The sequence below is a fragment of the Monodon monoceros genome, unplaced genomic scaffold (assembly GCF_005190385.1).
Source record: "Monodon monoceros isolate NGI ecotype Baffin Bay Population unplaced genomic scaffold, NGI_Narwhal_1 Super_Scaffold_20, whole genome shotgun sequence".
Taxonomy (NCBI): domain Eukaryota; kingdom Metazoa; phylum Chordata; class Mammalia; order Artiodactyla; family Monodontidae; genus Monodon; species Monodon monoceros.
In genome coordinates this window covers 107614346-107633696 of record NW_021703777.1, presented here as the reverse complement: position 1 = coordinate 107633696, position 19351 = coordinate 107614346, and the positions used below count along the sequence as shown (strand labels likewise).

Below are 19351 nucleotides of genomic sequence, written 5' to 3'. Positions count from 1 at the left end.
CATTCTCATTATTTAGCATAGTTGGTTCTGAACATGACTTGCACTTCCCACGTTGTCATCACCTGTGAGGCTTTTACTGTCACCCATGCAAAATCACCTTAGCATCTCTGGATGTGGAGCTTAGGAGTTTTAAAATCTTACCCTGGAGATGAGGTAATGAGAACCTCTGATTTAGGAAGATATTAGAGACATTGGGTCTGTTTATCTGCCCAATTGATTCTGATTCTTTAAAATCTACCTGGAAAATGTAGCCATTCTACCATGGTATATTGAGCAATCTCTGGGTGTAGATATGAGTATATGAACCAGGACAACATGGGTCTCTCTTACTGTCTGAAAAGAATGAAATTGTGTTAGAGTCAAGTTAAATATTCCAACAAATGTCTATAGCATAGTTAAATCCTGATACTTGTACGAGTTTTTAAATTTTGATTTCGTAAAATATTATCCAATTTGTAATAAAATGCATTTAAATAATTTCAGTAGATTTTAGAGTTATCATTTTTCTTGTTTTATTTTTCCCTCTATTATAAACAAATATTTTTTGTTACAGATAGGAAAGTTTCCTATACTCTCAGGTCCCAGAGCTAATCATTTCTGGTGCCTGTATTTTTAAATAACTTTTTAAATGATATGTCATTACTATTAACACGCTAATAAATATGTGTAACTAAATGGAAGAGGATTTCTAAAACCACAAAGTCATTAATAATTAAGATTATGCTTTAGTTCTAAACAAGCAATTATAATAATTTAACATCTGAAAACTCTAAGAAGTAAAAGTTTTTGTCTAGGTAAATGTGGTCAATATATACTTTAAAATTATATTTTCAAGGAATTCTTAAAATATGTTAGCAGTCGTGCCCCAAATTTGCTAAAATTTATTGGGTTTTATAAATTAAGTGCCTACCATGTGCTTAAAATGTGTTACTCATTTAATTCTCAAAAAAATGCTACAAGGAAGATATTCTCTACTTTACAGATAGGGAAGCTGGGGCTCAGGCACAGAATTAGTAACTGTCAAAAGGGTAGGATTTTGACTCAGCCCTCTCTTTCTGGAAGGCGTTTGTCGTTTCTACTTCTACCACATTTTTGGCCTTACAGCAGCCAGAATCGCGTTTCTCCTCCAAGGTAATTACAAATAAGAGACGGAGTTTCATAGTTGGAGAACAGCATAGCATAGGAGTCTCTGTCTTGGTCATTACATTGCTGCTTCCTTTTTATTTCCATGGAGGACCAAGCGCTCTACTCCATCCAGTGGTGACAGTACAAGACAGAAGTTGGCAGCTGATAAGAAATTCAGGCAGAGTTTGGGTCTGATGACAGAGATAGCCTAAAAAAATAACTGGAGAGAGAGGCAAATCAAATGTTAAACTTGACATTAAGAAATCGATATTGATGACACAACGCCTGGGACTTTTTACATTTCTTAACTTTTCTAAATAAAAGAGGAATTGGTATTTTTAATAGACAAAGACTGTGCCTTGGTATTAAATCATGGTTGGAGAAAAAACTATTTCGGTTTCATTGCAAATGAGGTAAAGAATGCTGTTAGGTCAGTGGAGACAGCTAAGCCCTGTAAAGCTGCTTACTTTGCATTAAGAAACTACAAAGTAAGAAACAGCCCATTATTCCATCTCTAGAGTTATTTCAGGAATGGCCCTGGAAAGTTCGGTGGATCCCATTTTAAACAAAGATCTGTTAGTTTTGTTTAAATCTGTAAAATCATCCTTAAATTTTTCAAGTTTATAATACTTTTCACTTCCTTTTTTACATGAAAGCATAAGATTTAAAAGTTTAATTTCCAAAACATCAAAAAGAAAACTGTCTTCTTTTAAGAAAGAGATTTACATGGAGGATAAAATGTGTCAACAGCTTATAAATCCTAAAGAAGCATTTATTACACTTTATTTCCTTTATATGGAACCATTCACCCAACCATTCTTCTGGATTTTACATCAACAATTGAGTTCCATCATCAGTTAAACTTCATCCCACTGTCTAATAACTATCTATTAAATTATCCCACTCTCTCTTAAGGTTTAAAGCATTCAAGAGAGATAGGTAGGTGGTAAATGCTGTCATTCTGTTTCAAAGGTAAATATTTTGTGTAAGAGATTAAGTAAGGTCTTAAATAAGGTTTCAGAAGTGACACCAGCCATCTACTTTGTACAGAATGGTATAGTTTCCACAAATGTACCATAATTATAGTTTACTATTATTATTATTAAATATGAAAAGTCTTATGCATGACACCAGGAAATTTTCCTAATATAGATTCCGTTTGTAATTTTCTTTGTATCTGTCAGTGTGCCCTGGCCGCCTAAAAGACACAAGCTCATGACATAAAAAAGTGACCAAGGGTATATCAGAGAAGTTATTCATCAACTACTGTGTCCTCCCTGCTCTCTCACAGGCTAGTGTCTTTATTTATGGAGGGGTCACATAGGTTTGAGAGCCTGTTTTAAGAGATAAAAAACTGTCTTTGCCAATTTGAAAAGGCAAATTTTGGAAGAACCAAGTGTTCATTTTGAAATAAGGTTTCTAGGACAGTGCAGCGAGTGCTTCCCCCTCCTTCATCTAAAAATTTCTGAAATATTTTTAGCCATCTAACACACACACACACACACGCACACACACACACTATAGTGACCTAGTTGTCATAATCATCACTAATTCTAAGTTTGCTCTGTGTGTGGACCAGCCGCATCCCTGGGGAGCTTGCTAGAAATGCAGCATCTCAGGCCCCACCCCAGACCCGCTGAATCAAAACCTGCATTTTAACAAGATCTCCAGATGTTTCATAGGTTCAAACATAGTCAAAATTTGAGAAGCTGGTGTCAGGAATCACTCACTGCCTGGAAGAAAGGCCAAACGTTGGCACTATCTGTATTTTCACTGAATTAATTATTTTTCTGTGCCGGAGAGAATCCTGCTCTTTTCTGGACAAGGGAGATCCTGAACCAGGTGGTAGAGAGGAAAGGTTTAGGCAGGTAAAGGTTTTATAACCATAATAATGAGACAATAGCAGCTGTAAAATAATGCCAGGGAAATAACTGATGAGATTCCATTGTGACAGATGAGTTTTTTTCTCAGCAGTTTCCTCTTTGATGGTATCTTCAGTTAAAGATCTGCAAAGAGAAAGGTCCATAACCGGGAATGGGATGATGTAAGATGTGACCTTTCGGTCGTCTCTAAGGGCAACTGTTTCTTATTATAACAATCCAAAGAGTATGAAGCTGTAAAAATATTTTTTGGGGGGTGTTGGAGTGCCAAGAACCAAATCAATAAGAGTGCACTATTTAGAATCGAATACTTCTCATGTGAATATTCATTTTACTCTAATCAGTTATTAGATGAACCTCCCTTTTACCCCTAGGATTTCTATACAGTTTAGAATTTACAGATGTTCATATTTTCAGGTAATGACTTCTTATTGCTGACTGCTACAGCTTCTCTAATAAGATTAATATTTATTTGCTGATTACTAAATGCATCCAGCACAAGCCATTAAGTTAATCTTCACAGTACTCCTAGGCAGCTAAGGGCTCATTATTTCCTTTTCACTGATGAGGAAACTGAGAAACTAAGAGATTGAGTAATTTGCCAAAAACTGTACAGCTACTAAGTGGCAGAAGCAAGTATTAAGTCCAGGATCTCTCATTCCAAAGTCTCTCCTCTTAATTATGACACTAGATTGCCTTCTAGACTTCTTTATGGCCCGAGAGCACTGGCTCCTAGGGATGGGAAAGCATTTCAAATCTCATTATTGCTCTAATTAGTAAAAACCTTTTGGTAAATAATTACATATAAATCTTCTGACACACCCAAGCACCTGTCTTATCATTCACACCCAAATACTGGTCTCATTGGTGACTCATTACTATAATAATAGTATGAGAAGGCCTCAAAATCTCTTTCATGTGGAACTTATAAGAGGTATAGAAATTCAGCTAAGAATTTTAGTTTTATTTTAAAGATATATTTTTATTTTTAAATTATCAATATATATTATTACCAAATAATAAGACTAAAGTATAGGAATGGAAGGATCATACAGTGAATTAGTATCTAAAATCATTTAAATCATGTCAAGAATGTTTTAAGCATTCTGCTTTTTAAATTTTTTAAACATTTTTTAGCTTTTTAAAATACAAATTGGAGGACTTTTGAAAATATTTGCTTAACTTTCCTTATTGTTGAGAAATCATCAGTTTTAGAAATTGGCTATTGACGGGTGATGAGTAAGAGATTTCCTTTTGCCAGACAATATAGTGACATACATTAATATGGAAATTGCCAGTATGTTTGGATATTTATGGAGAATCATCAAAAACAAATCTAGATCAATCTATATAAGCAAAGAACACAAAATTTATGAGTTTAATTTTTGCTGCCTCTATGTTTAAGTTTGGCAATTCAGGCAATGAGAATGTTGTATGAATTTGAATGCATGCATATTCAGGGTTATTTTGGAAGTGTATGGAATATAATGCAGAAAAGAAGAAACAGTTTCCACTCAGATTTTTACTTTTTAACAACACAATTGCTCACTCGCTTCATTATGTGCTTGGTTTAAAGAAAAAAGTAAGAATTCAACTAAGAATACGATTAGGAAGGTATTAAATTCTCTAAAATCTATAGGGAACACATTCATTTATCAATTTGGGGATGCTTATAACATGTTTTTTCTGCTTATAACAGGTCTTTTCTAAGTGGAAATTTTTCTATGCAGGCAGGTAAATGTCTAGTCTTAGGAAGATACTTTAACAGGGAAATAGCAGAAGGTGCTCCAGATAGAATTCAAACCCATATCTGTTTTATTCCAGAATCTTTTTCTGTTTCTAGTAATTGTCTTTTTCTATCTCATCTTTGTCCTGATTTGTGATCACAGATGTGGATAGACTGATTCACCTCTTTTCTAGAACCAAATCAGAAGCCTTTACTATGGTAAACTGCTCAGCTTGGGAATGGTCTTGGTGACATCTTTCTCATCAGTGTCTGAGTAGGTGGCTGCCGGCCAGGATTCCCTCTACCTGGATATCCTGTCTATTTGAGTTTCTCACCTTGCAGAGTGGGCGTAGGTAATGAGTAGCTGGGAAACGACCCTTTCTTGATCGGGTTTGTTTTCCCTCTTTGTTCCCTCTTTATGTGGGGGGATGGATTATTTCTCTACCTAGGTCTAAACAGAACTCTTTCCTTCTGAACCTGGTTTGCATTTACTCTATAAATACAAAACATGAAATCAGAACGTGACATTTTTTGACCTTATCCACAGATTCAGGAGTACCGTTAAAGAATAATTGAACTAATGAAGTAATTGGGAGACTTGTATTATATCTTGTGTATAAATAATATAATATAGAATAGGATAATGTAATATATATTTATAGAAAAAATGTGTTGTAAAGATAAATGGAAAACAGCACTGGAGCCTAGTTGGAACCACCCTGCACAGCTTTCTTCTGTCCCTTTCCTGTTCTTCTGTCTGCCTGGTCTGCTGCCCAATCACATCTTTCCCCTCCACCTTGACACCCTCCCCGCCACAACGCAACCAAATTCCTCCTGCAGCTGGCATGAACCCCGGCCTTCTAGGATGAGGATTTTAACACACTCCTGGGAGCTTGTGTTGAAAGTGACAGAGCAAGTTAGACCAAAAGGAGAGAGGCGGCTGCCTGATGACAAGATAAGAAAGGTTTCAACAATTGATGGGTTCTGGCTTCTAAAATTAGCTCTTTTGAAGTGCTGGAATTTCCATCTTTTACCGATGTATTTCTTGGCAGACGTCCTCTTTGTAGTGATTGCAGTTGTTCCATTTGGAATTAGTTCAGTTCTTCAAAGCAAGGAGAATCTGTTTAAAGACTTAGCTGCAAATTGTGTTTTTGTTGGCGATGGTCACTCCTGGGCAACAACCAAGTGGGGTGACACTAACTGCATCCATCCTGGCTCATTATATGTCATTAAGATCCTTTCTGCAGATTAGGGACGGTGGAAGGTTGGAGAGAGCAGTGCCACGGCTGACTCCTGAGGAAGGACCTCTTAAGTCATCTGTACCCTAAGGGGCTCATCAGCCCACTGATGGTTAATACGGTTCTCTTGGGGAAAAAAGGGTATTAATATAAAATGTTCATGTTCATCATCAAAAAATTGGAAATGGACTAAGTATGTATGATTTTAAAGCCAGTAAAATATTGTAGGTATATGCTGTAAGCACCGTGCCAAGTTTATTGATTTACAGTGGAAGATTGCCTTTCCAGTATCTGAAATATCCATAACTACTCCCTGTGGCTCTCCATTTCTTGTAAATAATCCATAGGGATTATGGATTGGGCTGGAATCAAAATGCAGGGAACTACCTCATTTTGTGGGTTATTTCACCTGTAATAGAAACTGACATACTGTGTATTACTATTAGTATCCAGCAGATCATGGAGAATGCCCCTATACGACAGATTACGTATTTTTTTTGCTTTGAAGTTGCTATGTCAGTCTCTTGACAAATTTATTTCAAGACCACTCTTCCTGTGCTATGAAAGTCATTTACCTTATGTTCCTGTTGTTATTGTTGTTTTCTTGGTGGAAAACTAAATTTCCTAATACAGTGTTGTTCCAACTTTAATGTGCGTCCAAATCGCCTCAGGAATCCTGATCAAAGTGAACCCTTTTTCAGGAAGTCAGTCTGTAGAAATATAGATTCTTAATCTTAGATGGTGCTGGGGATGCTGGTTGTCACTACCCTTAGAGTAGCAGAGCTCTTAGTCAGCCTACGAAATGGCTGAGATTTCTTGGGATGGGTTATTTCTAGACAACCTAGCCCCTTCTGAACTTGGTTTGAATTTACTCAATAAATGCAAAATATGAAATCAGAGCGTTAAATTTTTTGACCTTATCCACAGATTCAGGACTGCCATTAAAGAATAACTGAACTAATGAAGTAATTAGTAATTAATATAATATACTGCATAATGCATTATATTTATAGAAACTATTTTATTGTAAAGCTAAATGAAAAACAGCACTGAAGTCTAGTTTGCATGTAAATCTCACTTCTGTTTCTTTGAGCTGACATTGATGAGATATGCCATGTCTAGCAATGTCAAATGAGGTTGTTAGTTTTGTCTTTTAATGATGTATCCTCGTCAGACCCTGGGATGAGGAGTTTGATATTCCTCACACAACACTATGGTCCAGCCTAAAATAACTATGGACTTGCTAGGTACATGGTACAGAGATAGGTTATTAATTAGCTTTTAACTGGTAGATTTAAGGGTCTAGGAACTTGACAAAGGGATAAGCCATTCTGTGTAGGAGGAGGGGAATGTGTATGAAGGAGAATCAGCAAGTCATAATATTGATAATATTTTTTAGAAGATTTAGCACTGGTATAATTAATAACCTTTTCAAAAGATAAAACCGCAATTTAAAGATGAGTTATATTGAAGAATTCGTATGCTGTAGTATTGGTGATAACTGGAAAAAATGGCTACGCAACCAAAAAGCTCCCAGTCAAGTGATACGTAAAGGAATTAGGGACTTCCCTGGCGGTCCGGTGGTTAAGACTTTGCCTTCCAGTGTAGCGGGTGCGGATTCGATCCCTACTCGGGGAGCTAAGATCCCACATGCCTTGTGGCCAAAAAACCAAACATAAAACAGAAGCAGCATTGTAATAAATTCAATAAAGACTTTAAAAATGGTCCACATCAAAAAAAAACATCTTCAAAAAAAAATAGCAATGGAATTAACTAGAAGTCAGTAATTATGTCTTTTACCTGTTCATTATGAGTGAGAAAAATGCCATGATCTACGTGAAGGAGGAAGGACCAGTTTGATTATAAAGAGAGCAAGTGTTCATTCTTATTGTTGGAGATTTGAACTCCCTGGTTATTAACTCATTTAACTATATGTCCAAAAACTCCTTAGGCAGACCAAATGAGTAGACTGACTACATCAAATGACGGTAATTCCACAGTTCAGACAGGCATAGATGGGAATGTAAGCGATGTTCGTAAATTCTAGTTAGAATGGGAGCAAGATTAACCCTGTTAAATCCTGTTTAACAGGTCAGGCAGATTCCTATAACCCAAGACATTACTAACAGTTAGTGAAGGCAGGATGTCCAGGATGAAGTTCTTGGACTGCAAAGATCCCCGAAATGAATGACGTTTCTGCAGCTGGAGACGGGCCAGCAGTCAGACATCAGACCACCCACTCATGTGTCTTATGCATTTTCAAGTTCCAGTTCTCGAGGGAAATGGGTTGTCAATCACAGCTGCCACATTTGTGGGAAAATTACAGTGGTCCCACCTCATCTGCAGGGGATAGGTTCCAAGACTCCGAGTAGATGCCTGAAAATGCACAAAGTACCAAACTCTATATATACTATGTTTTTTCTTATACACACGTACCTATGATAGAGTTTAATTTCTAAATTAGGCACACTAAGAGATTTACAAGAATGACTAATAATAAAATAGAGCAGTTATAACAATATACTGTAACAGAAGTTATGTGAATGTGGTCTCTCTCTCACAAACATCTTAATGTACTGTGCTCACCCTTGTGGTGATGTGAGACGATAAAATGCCTACTTGATGAGAAGGAGTGAAGTGAATGATATAGGCATTGTGAGGTAGCCCTGGGCTACTACAGTGTTGACCTTCTGTCAGTAGGAGGAGTGTCTGCTCCGGGTGACCCTGGACCCTGGAGCCATGACCTTGATGTTGGATGTCAGGGGCGAATCAAGTGGATGCTGGGGATTCAGAGCAGGGTGGACCAGGATGGCACTGAAATGCCGTCACACTAACCAGAATGGTGCACACAACTTAAAACTTCTGAATTGTCTATTTCTGGAATTTTCTACGTAATATTTTTGTGAAAAACCATATTTTGACCACAGTTAACTGAAACTGTGTAATGTGAAACCGCAGATAAGGGGAGACTACTGTATTCTCACAGTGTGCATGACAGAGGACTTTGTTAAAAAGAAAAAACAAAAAAATACAGACATTTTTACCAGGAGTATAAAATAAGGAATGCAGTTAATACTCTTAAAACATACATATGGGCATCAGAAGCATTTTGATTTTTGAAGTCTAGTTCCAATGCTGTTAAACACAGGCCTGGGAAATAGTAAGAAGAGGGTAACTCAACAGTGAAGCATGTGACAAGTTCTAGCACCATCTGCTACAATTGACTTTGGTCTTCTGAGCTCCAAGCCCATTTCCTCATCTGTAAACTGATATGATAACATCAATATGATAAAGTGGGAGCACATTTCACTCAGTGATAAGTTTTTCACTCAGTGATAAGTTTTTCTTTAAAGTGATAAGTTTTTTTTACAACACGCATGCAAGAAATTTGCAGGAACTAGTTAAACAGTCTAAACTATTTGCATACAACAACTTCCCTTTCTCTGGGGATGAAATACTTCCCAGGCAAGTGAGCATAGCCAGCCCTGTAATACTATGTCACAACCCACTGAGAAGTGCATTCCCGACTTGCCATAGCAGAAATAGTAATTCTGGGGATATGATAACTTATTTTGTGATTTAAAAGTTTTTTAAAATAAAGCTGTCAGTATGGGAATGATAATACCTCTTTATAGAATTCAAGCAGGAAGTATCCTTTTGAACCTGAGAAATTATTTCTATTTCTATTAGAGAGAAGAGATACTCGTTCCAGAATCAGTCATTTTGTGATATCTGTATGACCAAAGAGGCATCCCACCGATGAGGAAAGAGGAAAGTGCTTCTCTAATCTTATCAAGTTTCCATTTTGGTTGTCTGCCAACTCCACTGGACTATGGAACACAAAGGGCATTGGCATTTGACAAAAGCTGGAAAGAGACCATAGTACCACCAGTAATAAGTGGACAGACACGGGCGGGTGACAATCGTGGCTTACAGGGCACTTTCCCAGCGTTGCCACTGCTGCTGTCGCTGGTAGTTGAACCCCTGTAAAAAATGTGGGCCAATTTGGGGGCATGTTGCTAGTTCAGAAGTGGACAAAAGGAAGATGATCAGACAGCGCAAGACCAGCTTATGGAAATGCTGGGAAGTGTAGCTACTACAGCCGGACTACGCTATCTAAATATATGCTAGTCATTCTGTTTCAATGTATAGTCTCCCACACCAGCTGAATCTCTCATATTTGTAAAGATTTTTGCCTGAAATTCCAAAGCTTCACAAGGTTCTTTTAGACTAGTAAAACATGAGTTAATACTATACTAGTAGAATTCAAATACTTCTGCAAGGATCGGAGTGGCTCTCCAGGTAAGGGCCAGTCCCCTCCACGTGGGTCATTATCAGTCATCTGTAGCTTCTTCGGATCTTCCACTCCCTCCACCGCCCTCCTTCTGATCATCTGATAGACACTTTTCTGAGTAGGTGGTCCCAGGGACACGCTGTTTCTGTTGTATTCTTCAGGTGCATTGTGAGTATCCTTCATATGTGCCGGGGCTGAATATCAGAGTTACCTGGGCAGCTTTTTCAAAATACCGATGTCCCTTACGCCAGACAAATCAGATTCTCTAGGAGGCGGTTCTCAAATACTGTGTTTTTTAAAGCTCTCTAGGTGATTCTAATAGGCCCCCAGGGCTTAGAACCATGCAGCTTTCGAGAATTAAAAATGAGGGACTTCCCTGGCGGTCCAGTGGTTAAGACTCCGCACTCCCAACGCAAGGTACACAGGTTCAATCCCTGGTCAGGGAACTAAAAGATCCTGCGTGCCCCGCGGTGCAGCCAAATAAAACAAAATTATTAAAAAAAATTTTTTTTGAAGTAAGAATTAAAAATGAGAACTGTCGGTCATTCATTCATGCCTCATGGTGAATCAGTTCCCATGGACTGAGTTTTTTCAGAACCAAGAGGTATGAGAATGAGTGAATGAGAAATTTCAAGAGCGGTGGTAAGCTGTAAAAACAAACATCTTAACAGTCTGTAAATTTTGGGATAACAGAACTTAAGTCAATATTTTCTTCAGTCTAAATTGTAAGCTCTTCAACTGGTTGAAAACCACTTGCAGAAAAAGAGCCTAAGGCTTTGCCTTCTTCTTGGGGCCAAGAGCAGGATATTGCTGTTATACACTCTCGATAAGTTTTTGTTAAATGTCCCTTTACCTGCTAGTTGTTAAGCTCATAATAAGAGAGGTTACCTAAGAAACATTAGAAAAACAAGTCACTCTGGAAGAGTTTACTGTGGTATGTTTTTGGTTGTCCAAGAGATGATCTTTATGCACAGTATTATTCGTGGTTTTTTAAACCTTAGGTACTTCTTGAAGACTTTAAGATATTCATTAAAAAATATTACCCTTGGTTGCAGTTAACAAGTAGTCACTGAAGGTACTTGGGCAATACGAACATGCTCGGTATCATTCAGATATTGCTAAGACTTTGAGTATCTGTTGATAACCTTAAGAATTCACACACAAAAAAATATTGTCTCTTGGTTGCAAGTAAAAGGTGCTCAGAATTGAAGGCAAAAGATGATCGAAAAAAACTTAAAAAGAGCTAGACCCTCAGAGTCAACGTTTGTTCTCTTTAGCAGAGTAAGTGGTGGAGATTGGTTGGGAGTTGATAATTGAGTGCACCAAAACTTAGAAGTAACTGCAGAAACCACAGTACAGGCTTCCTCTGGCTTTATATTCCTGTGGAAAGGAAAAGGGGGCGGGGCGGGGGAAACCCAACTTCTCCACCTTTCTGTGAAATGCAAAATCAAGTTTGGGGCTTATAGCAACATGCTAGCCCTATCCCCAAAGTGGCACGGGGAAGTAAGGACATGTGAAAAGCACTCACTGAGTGAAAGAGCAAGTGAGTCAGCTCCCATCTATGGCCGCCAGGGACTAGGGGAGTCACAGATAATTACCACATGCTAGGAGTATAGGGATACCAAGCAAATGGGGGTGTAGGAACCATCGTGAACCAAACCCCAAGGGTGCTTAACATGACGGGGCAGGTTATGTAAGGTATTCTGTCACAGAAGGGAAGGGACAGGACAAAGCCCTATCAAACACTTAGGTATGACAAAACAGTTTGTAAGCAATTGGTAACTTCTCAGATTCTTTGCTATGAAAATTCAGCCACAGTAGAGATTGTTGCAGTTATGTTAGAGATTGTTACCTGCCGAATGACAGGTTTAGCCGAAGGTGACTAGGGAAGGAGGCCAGAGTTAAAGAAGCTGAAAAAAATCTTAGACAAAGTTCATTTCCACTTAAAAATCCTAAGTTAAAATACACCGTTAATAGAAAGAGTTGGGTCAACTATAGAGCCATTCTCTTCTTTGCTTCCAAATCACTTCCAAAAAGAGACAAAAGAGTAGACATATACGAGAAAAGGTCCAGATGCATCAGTGCAAAAGGAAAAATTTTATGTGCATCGTTGTTTTCTAAAAACGTATCTGTGAGCCGCACCGTCCCCCCCCCCCCCCACAAAAAAAATCATGTTTAACAGGCAAAAAATACTTTGGAAAGAAGACAGATTTAAATAAGGGAAAATGTTACCCAAGGTCACCATGATTATCTATAGGTGTCTGCCCATCTCTGAAAAGTAAAATATTGACAGCCCAGAGCCCCAAGGGGATAAAAATGTATATTCAGTTCTCATTCAAATGAAAATGCATTAGGCTCAGGTCCAGAGAACAGTCTTGAATTTGATTTTTTTTTTTCAAGCTTCCTAAATTTAACGAGCTGAAATTCTTAAAACCAGGCTTTCATAAAAACAAAAAGGTTTTTTCATTTTGTTGTTTATTTTCTTAATTTAAAAAATACACACAGGGTTTCCCTGGTGGCGCAGTGGTTGAGCATCCGCCTGCCGATGCAGGGGACACGGGTTCGTGCCCCGGTCCGGGAAGAGCCCACATGCCACGGAGCAGCTGGGCCCGTGAGCCATGGCCGCTGAGCCTGCGCGTCCGGAGCCTGTGCTCCACAACGGGAGAGGCCACAACAGTGAGAGGCCCCCGTAATGCAAAAACAAAACAAAACAAAAAAAAACCCACACAAAAAGAAGTCCCATAATCTCACTTTTTTCCCTTAAAATTTACAAGTTAAGGTTTCCCTACCCTCTCACCTTGGGAGATAATGCTTTTTTCTAGAATACTAGAGATATGTATCTGTACCTATCCATCCACGTATCTATATCAGTATCTATAATTAATGATTTAACTTGATGCAAACCTTCATTAAAAAGATGGAAACTTGCATCCTTGGTTTAGGTAATCTATTGATATTATTCTGTTTTTAGCTTTATCTGTTTAATCTGTGATAGTTTCTGGATTACAAGGCAGCTGTTTAAGTGTAGTTGATTGAAGACAGATGGTTGGGATCAGGTGCCTCGAGGCAGTGTAAAGGACTGAAGAGTAGCGTAGGACTCCCTCCTTATCTCAAACCTTCCCCCACCCTGCCTGGTCCTACCCACGCAATGACCATTTCTCAGCCACTTACACGAACTAAATTCCAGTTTTCAGACTTTCCAGTATGCATTTCCTTCTCCCTGGAACGTCCTTCCATTCTTCTCAAAGGCCAGCTCTTCCTCATTTTTATGATCCCAATTGATGTGCCAGCTCTACTGAGATATTCTCATTCTCCACCTAGAAGAGCTTCCCACCCCGAAACATTGACTCTCCCAGTATTCTGTTGTTTTCTTTCAATTGACACCATAGTGGGTTATTTTTGTTTATCTGTGGATTAGCATCCGTCTCTCCCCAATTCAACAGAACAAGCTCTGTGAGGCTCGTGGTGGTGCCCATCTTTTTCAGTACTGTGCACCCAGCACTTCACATAGGGGCTGGTAGATAATAGGTGTCCAATAAGTATTTGTGGAATTAATGAGCTGTATATATCATTGACACAAATCCACAAACATGTAACTGGCTTGCTTTGCAACCATGTGGCTGTAAAGAAAGAGAAGGCTGCTCTTTGATTGCTTTTTATTAGTCATGTTTTACCAAGTTGAAAGTTACTAGTAAATTTCTGGTAGTGGCTTTGTCAGTAGTAAATTACAGAGCATGCTGTGTTACTAAAATGGGTTACCACTCTTGAGAAACCCAAGCAACAAGGGATAAGAATCTCCGTGCATTTCTATAATGACTTGGCAGAAGCTGTGGGGTGGAGGAAAGAACTGGACTTGCTCTAATCATAGGTCTGCTATTTTTTAGTCATTTATTAGTAACTTCTTTTCTTAAGAGCCTTGAAGAGCCTCCATTTTCTTACCTGTAAAAGGCAATCGTTTTGTCTCATAGGAACAAAGTAGATGATACATGACATACAGTTAAAACCTGCCATAATATATAAATGAATCTGTACGGTCTTGTTATTTTGAAATTAATGAAATGGGGAACACATGCAGCTGGCTGCCTGGGAATTCCAGGCATCTGTGAGCCCATTGCCAACAGTTGTTTCCACAAATTTGTTATTGTCTCAGAGTGGGTTGCCCAGGAATCTATGTCATGTTAGTTAAAGTGTTTTGTGAATTGCAAAGTGCCAAATAAATTTATGGTGTCATTACTATTATTATTATTATTATTATATGGTTAAAAATAGATCCTATTAATAAATAAGAGAAATCTATTAATAGTGACTCTCAGCTTTTGCCTTTTAAATTTAGATAGACTTACTAGAATCATACGCTTAACTGACATGGATATAAGAAGGTCTCCAGTAACGTCCAAATATCTTCTAAAACCTTGGAAGATGCTAATGCTTCATAGCATAACCGAGCAGGACCCTATGGGGCCTTCCTGGGACAGATCCCGCCCCGATACCCTCTGCTTCGGTTCCTCTCTGAAGTACCTAGATAATAGTATCTGATACACGCTTCCTGAGTTGTTTTACAGATGCTAAAACCACCACCAAGTGAAAGAAATTAACTACTTGATGACCGTGAGCACGTAGCCCCTAAACCTACTGGCGCCTAAGGATTGATGTTGTTAACCCTTGTGACACCGCCCTGTTACCTCACCATCAACCAATCAGAGAACTGCAAGAGCAGCTGATCGCTTAACCTGGGACCCTCCTCCCTCACCTTGCCTTTAAAAGTGCTTTGCTGAAACCCACGGGGAGCTCAGGCTTTTCGAGCGCTGGCTTCCCTGGACTCCTCGTCTAGCACCGTACTGTAAACGCTGCACTTTCCTTCACGACAGCCCAGTGCCAGTACATTGTTTTTACTGCAGACAAGCAAGTGGACCCGAGTTTGGTTCAGTAACAATAGTGGAAGTGTCCTCCTCACCAGGTAGTAGTAGAAGGTGAGTTTGTTTGCTCCATTTCGGATTGACTTGGCCCTCTGCTTTCCAACTTCCCCCCAAAGAAATTAGTCACAATGGTGAACTTCTTAAGAGGAAGTGGCCATAAAGTGCAAAATCAGTAAAAGCAACCAGCCAGTAAACCAGGTTTACACTCAGCCAAGGTAGATTTAATCCAGGCTCAGAGTCAAGGAATCACTGAATTCTAGTGCTGGAAGGAACTAAAATTTACTTATATTAACCCAAAAGTTCTCTTGATTTCCAGTCTTCTAAGGAAAAAAAAAATTAGTTTTATTATATTTCTTGAGCTATATTTAAAGCCAGACCATAAAATTTCCAAAGGTACTATTTTCCCTGCCAAACTTTGACCTGTGTGCTTTTTACCGCGGGGCCCTTGGCCTTCCAGCCAAGAAGGAAGGGTGTAATTCTGTATTTATGTGAGTTCCACAGCTCTTTAAATGACAATCCCGGAAGACTGGACGTTTCTCTGATCAGGTGCTCTTTTCAGACCTCTGTTTCTTCTCTCTTCCCAACTTTTCTTTACCATCCCTTCCCAGCTTATCTCTGTGCTCTCTATTAGGGTATAGATAGGCAGGGTGTGGTCGTTATTTAGCTGCTAATTTTGTTAATTTAGCCTAAAACAGTAGTTTTACAAATGAACTAACATTTGAGAAACTGAAACACAAAGGTGATAAGAAACTCAGAAAAGTACAGTTGACCTTTAGTCAGCTAGTCAGAGGATAAAAGAATGCTATTCAGAGAGTAGAGTTCGGTGTGGTTATTGGGTGAAGCTGGTGTAATTAGAGGTAGCTGGCAGATCCTGCAGAATTAGTTACTCTGGGTAAATAAGGAAATATTCACAGGACCTCCCTGGTGGTCCGGTGTTTAATACTCTGTGCTTCCACTGCAAGGGTCACAGGTTTGATCCCTGGTCTCCCTGGTGTCCAAGGTCAGGGAACTAAGATCCCGCGTGCCAAGCTGCAAACTGATGGGTAAGACTGCATCTCCAGTCTTTCATTCAGTTTGAGGAAGTAATGATTGCTCTTAATTTAAGTGAGTGTATCTGTCAGTCAATGGCATACATAATCAGTCCTAGCTTTGTTTATGGCAGGACAAACTTTCCTTATTACTACTTATGAAGCCACATAACTCAGATTGGGCCTTGAACCCACCGTCTTTTCATTGAGATCACACACCTGATCTCAAGACTTAATGAAGCTTAGGTTCTTTATGTCTCCTTGTGGAAAGAACTCAGTGAGAGACAAAGTGATAGGTAAGAAGTGTTTATTTAGAGAGATACACATTCCAGAATGGCCCTGGGAGAAACACATTTCACAGACAGAGTGTGGGCCATCTCAGAAGGTGAGAGGCCTCGAAATATGGGCTGGCTAATTTGATAGGCTAATGAATGGGAGGATTATTCCAACAATTTTAGGGAAGAGGTGGAGATTTCCAGGAATTGGGCCACTGCCCACTTTTTGACCTTTTATGGTCAAACTTGGAGCTGTCATGGCGCCTGTGGGTGTGTCATTTAGCATGCTAATGTATTAGTGCATAGTGAGGCTCAAGGTCTACTGGAAGTTGAATCTTGGACATAATCGGTTCTAACCAGTTTATGTCATATCCTCAGTGGCTATGTCGTTCTTTTAAAGGTTGTGCCCGGCTTCCTTCCTCCTATTTCACTTGCACATTCCTAATGTCTTCAATAAGGCACTCAGTATAAAGCAAACATTTTATTAAAGACAAACCTATTGTTGTGGGAATTCTACCCAAAACTATCAGCACAGCCTTTAACTTTACAATCGATTGAACTTAAATATGAAACTCAAGGTATTATAGCTATGTGTCTATTCCTAATGCAGGATTCCTAGCTCCAGAGGAAACATCTGAGGGCATTCATGACCTGTCAAAAAGTGAAATGGGAATTTGAGATACTTATATAGAAAATTGACACCAAAATAACACTTAGAATTTCAAATATCTAGAATCCTATGAGACAATATGTTGAGCTAAATTTTCTGAACGGGTACATCTCAGCCTGTGAACGTGCAGTCTCCGTGATCACTGCTTTAAGAAACCCACTATAGCCTCTTTCGCCTCGCTTCCAAGATGACCAAGAAAAGAAGGAATAATGGTCGTGTCAAAAAGGGCCGCGGCCACGTGCAGCCTGTTCGCTGTACTAACTGTGCCCGATGCGTGCCCAAGGATAAGACCATTAAGAAGTTCGTCATTCGTAACATCCTAGAGGCCGCAGCCGTCAGGCACATTTCCAAAGCGAGTGTTTTCGACGCCTATGTGCTTCCCAAGCTGTATGTGAAACTGCATTATTGCGTCAGTTGTGCCATTCACAGCAAGGTAGCCAGGAATCGTTCTCGGGAAGCCCTGAAGGACCGAACACCTCCACCCCGATTTAGACCTGCCGGTGCTGCCCCACGACCTCCACCAAAGCCCATGTAAGGAGCTAAGTCCTTAAAGACTAAAATACTATTCCCTGGAAAGACAATAACGTGGAAATTATACTTTAAACAAAAAAAAACCCACTATAAATATCTTTCATATGAACCCAGATTTAATCATATGTATTATCATTAATCAATATATATTGATTAATATCCTAGCCCCATATCCAAGTTTAGAAGAAAAATTCATTTTTCAACTAGGCTTACTGAGTTACATCTAATTGAAGTTCTTCTTGTGGTATTAATGAAGGTAGAGGTTAATTCTTTGAAAACCTCACTCCAAATTATGGTCAGCTTTCTCTCTTCCTGGTTCCTTTGATAATTCTAAACAGATCTAATATGTTGACCTTTTGCTCATCTTTGAGGATCTTCTCGAAAGATTAAATTGTCTCTGGTGCCTGGTGGGGATCAGACCTGTGCTGAGGATAGGAGGATTACTTTAGGGTTCTTCCAGGTGACCTTGACTGAGGTGAATTACAAGAAGAGGAGGGAGAGGAAGGGAAGGGGCAGGAAGAGAAGAGAGTGCTCTGTTGCGGTCCCTCCACTTGTTGGCTTCTTTTCCAATAAAGCCTTTATCTGCTGCTGAGTTTATCCATTTCTAACTTTTTAATTTTTGGTGCCTTCCCTTATTCCCTGGGCTACTACCCTGCTACCCTAAACTGTGCTTATACTGAGGTTCATTACATGTGTTTCCGACTCCTCAGATTTGCTAATTCGGTTACAATTTTTGGCATCCGTGATGTTGACCTTGGCTTTGGAGTGAGGCCAATTTGATCCCAGAACACCACTGCTTACTAGTCATGCAACCTTGGGCAAGTTAGTTATTTCACCTGGCTGAGCTTCCTCACCTGTCGGTAGGGGTGGTGCACACACCTAGTGTATCTGGTGTGAATATTGAAGGAGAGATCTGCGTCAAGTTTTTAGCACAGTGCCTGAAGAGTCCTAAGTAACCTGGACTCTGGTCAAGTTCAAACATCTCATTTGTTTGGCATCCTCAGATTATTTTCAGTGACTTCCTTGATAGCCTTAAGGTGATTATCTCATTTTCACCCAGTTGTATATCCACATAATAAAGGAGTGTCCTGGGTTCTATTTTCCTGGTCTATTCATGAGTACAAAAAAAAAAGGGAAGACCTTACATGTTTAGCCTGGAATTCAAGGCCCTGCTCAGTCCTGTCCCCAAACTTCCTCTACTGCCTTATTTCCCACATCACTGTTACCGAACGCAGGTTTGTGTGCCCAATGCACGGTAAGGCCAAACGAACCCAAACATTGCAGTTTGGAAAAGAGAAAGGTTTATTGCAGGGCCAAGCAAGGAGAACAGATGGCTTGTGCTCAAAAAATCTGAATTCCCTGATGTTTTGGGGAGAAGAGTTTTTACAGGCAAAATTTGAGGGGAGGGATGCAGGGTATGTGACTTTCTAATAATTGGCTGATGGCGAGGTAATGGGGGTGGTCTAGGAGTCTTATGCTCGGCCTGAAGTTACTGTCTTCCACCTGAGGCGAGGTCTTAGTTCCTGCAGAAGGACTCAAAGATATTGTTATGTATATCCCTTGAGGTAGAACCAGTATCCTGCTTTAATTGTTGCACTGTAGTTTCTTGATTGTTCCTCCTTTTTTCTGCATTCCGTATTTCCCTGACTGGTAGCCATTTGCTCTGCC

General features: G+C 39.4%; 2 protein-coding genes across 5 annotated transcripts in view; both read left to right on the top strand.

The window, feature by feature from the left end:
* Positions 1-19351, top strand: part of ELOVL6 (ELOVL fatty acid elongase 6) — a 134937-nt gene that overhangs the window by 32430 nt on the left and 83156 nt on the right. The window lies entirely within an intron of this gene.
* Positions 16889-17779, top strand: LOC114902573 (40S ribosomal protein S26-like). Its single transcript, XM_029234894.1, has one exon. The coding sequence runs from the start codon at positions 17340-17342 to the stop codon at positions 17685-17687; it is 348 nt and encodes a 115-aa protein (XP_029090727.1). The 5' UTR covers positions 16889-17339; the 3' UTR covers positions 17688-17779.

Bases quoted from the DNA above. Each gene is read 5' to 3' on its own strand.
- LOC114902573 (XM_029234894.1), top strand. From the start codon at position 17,340: ATGACCAAGAAAAGAAGGAATAATGGTCGTGTCAAAAAGGGCCGCGGC.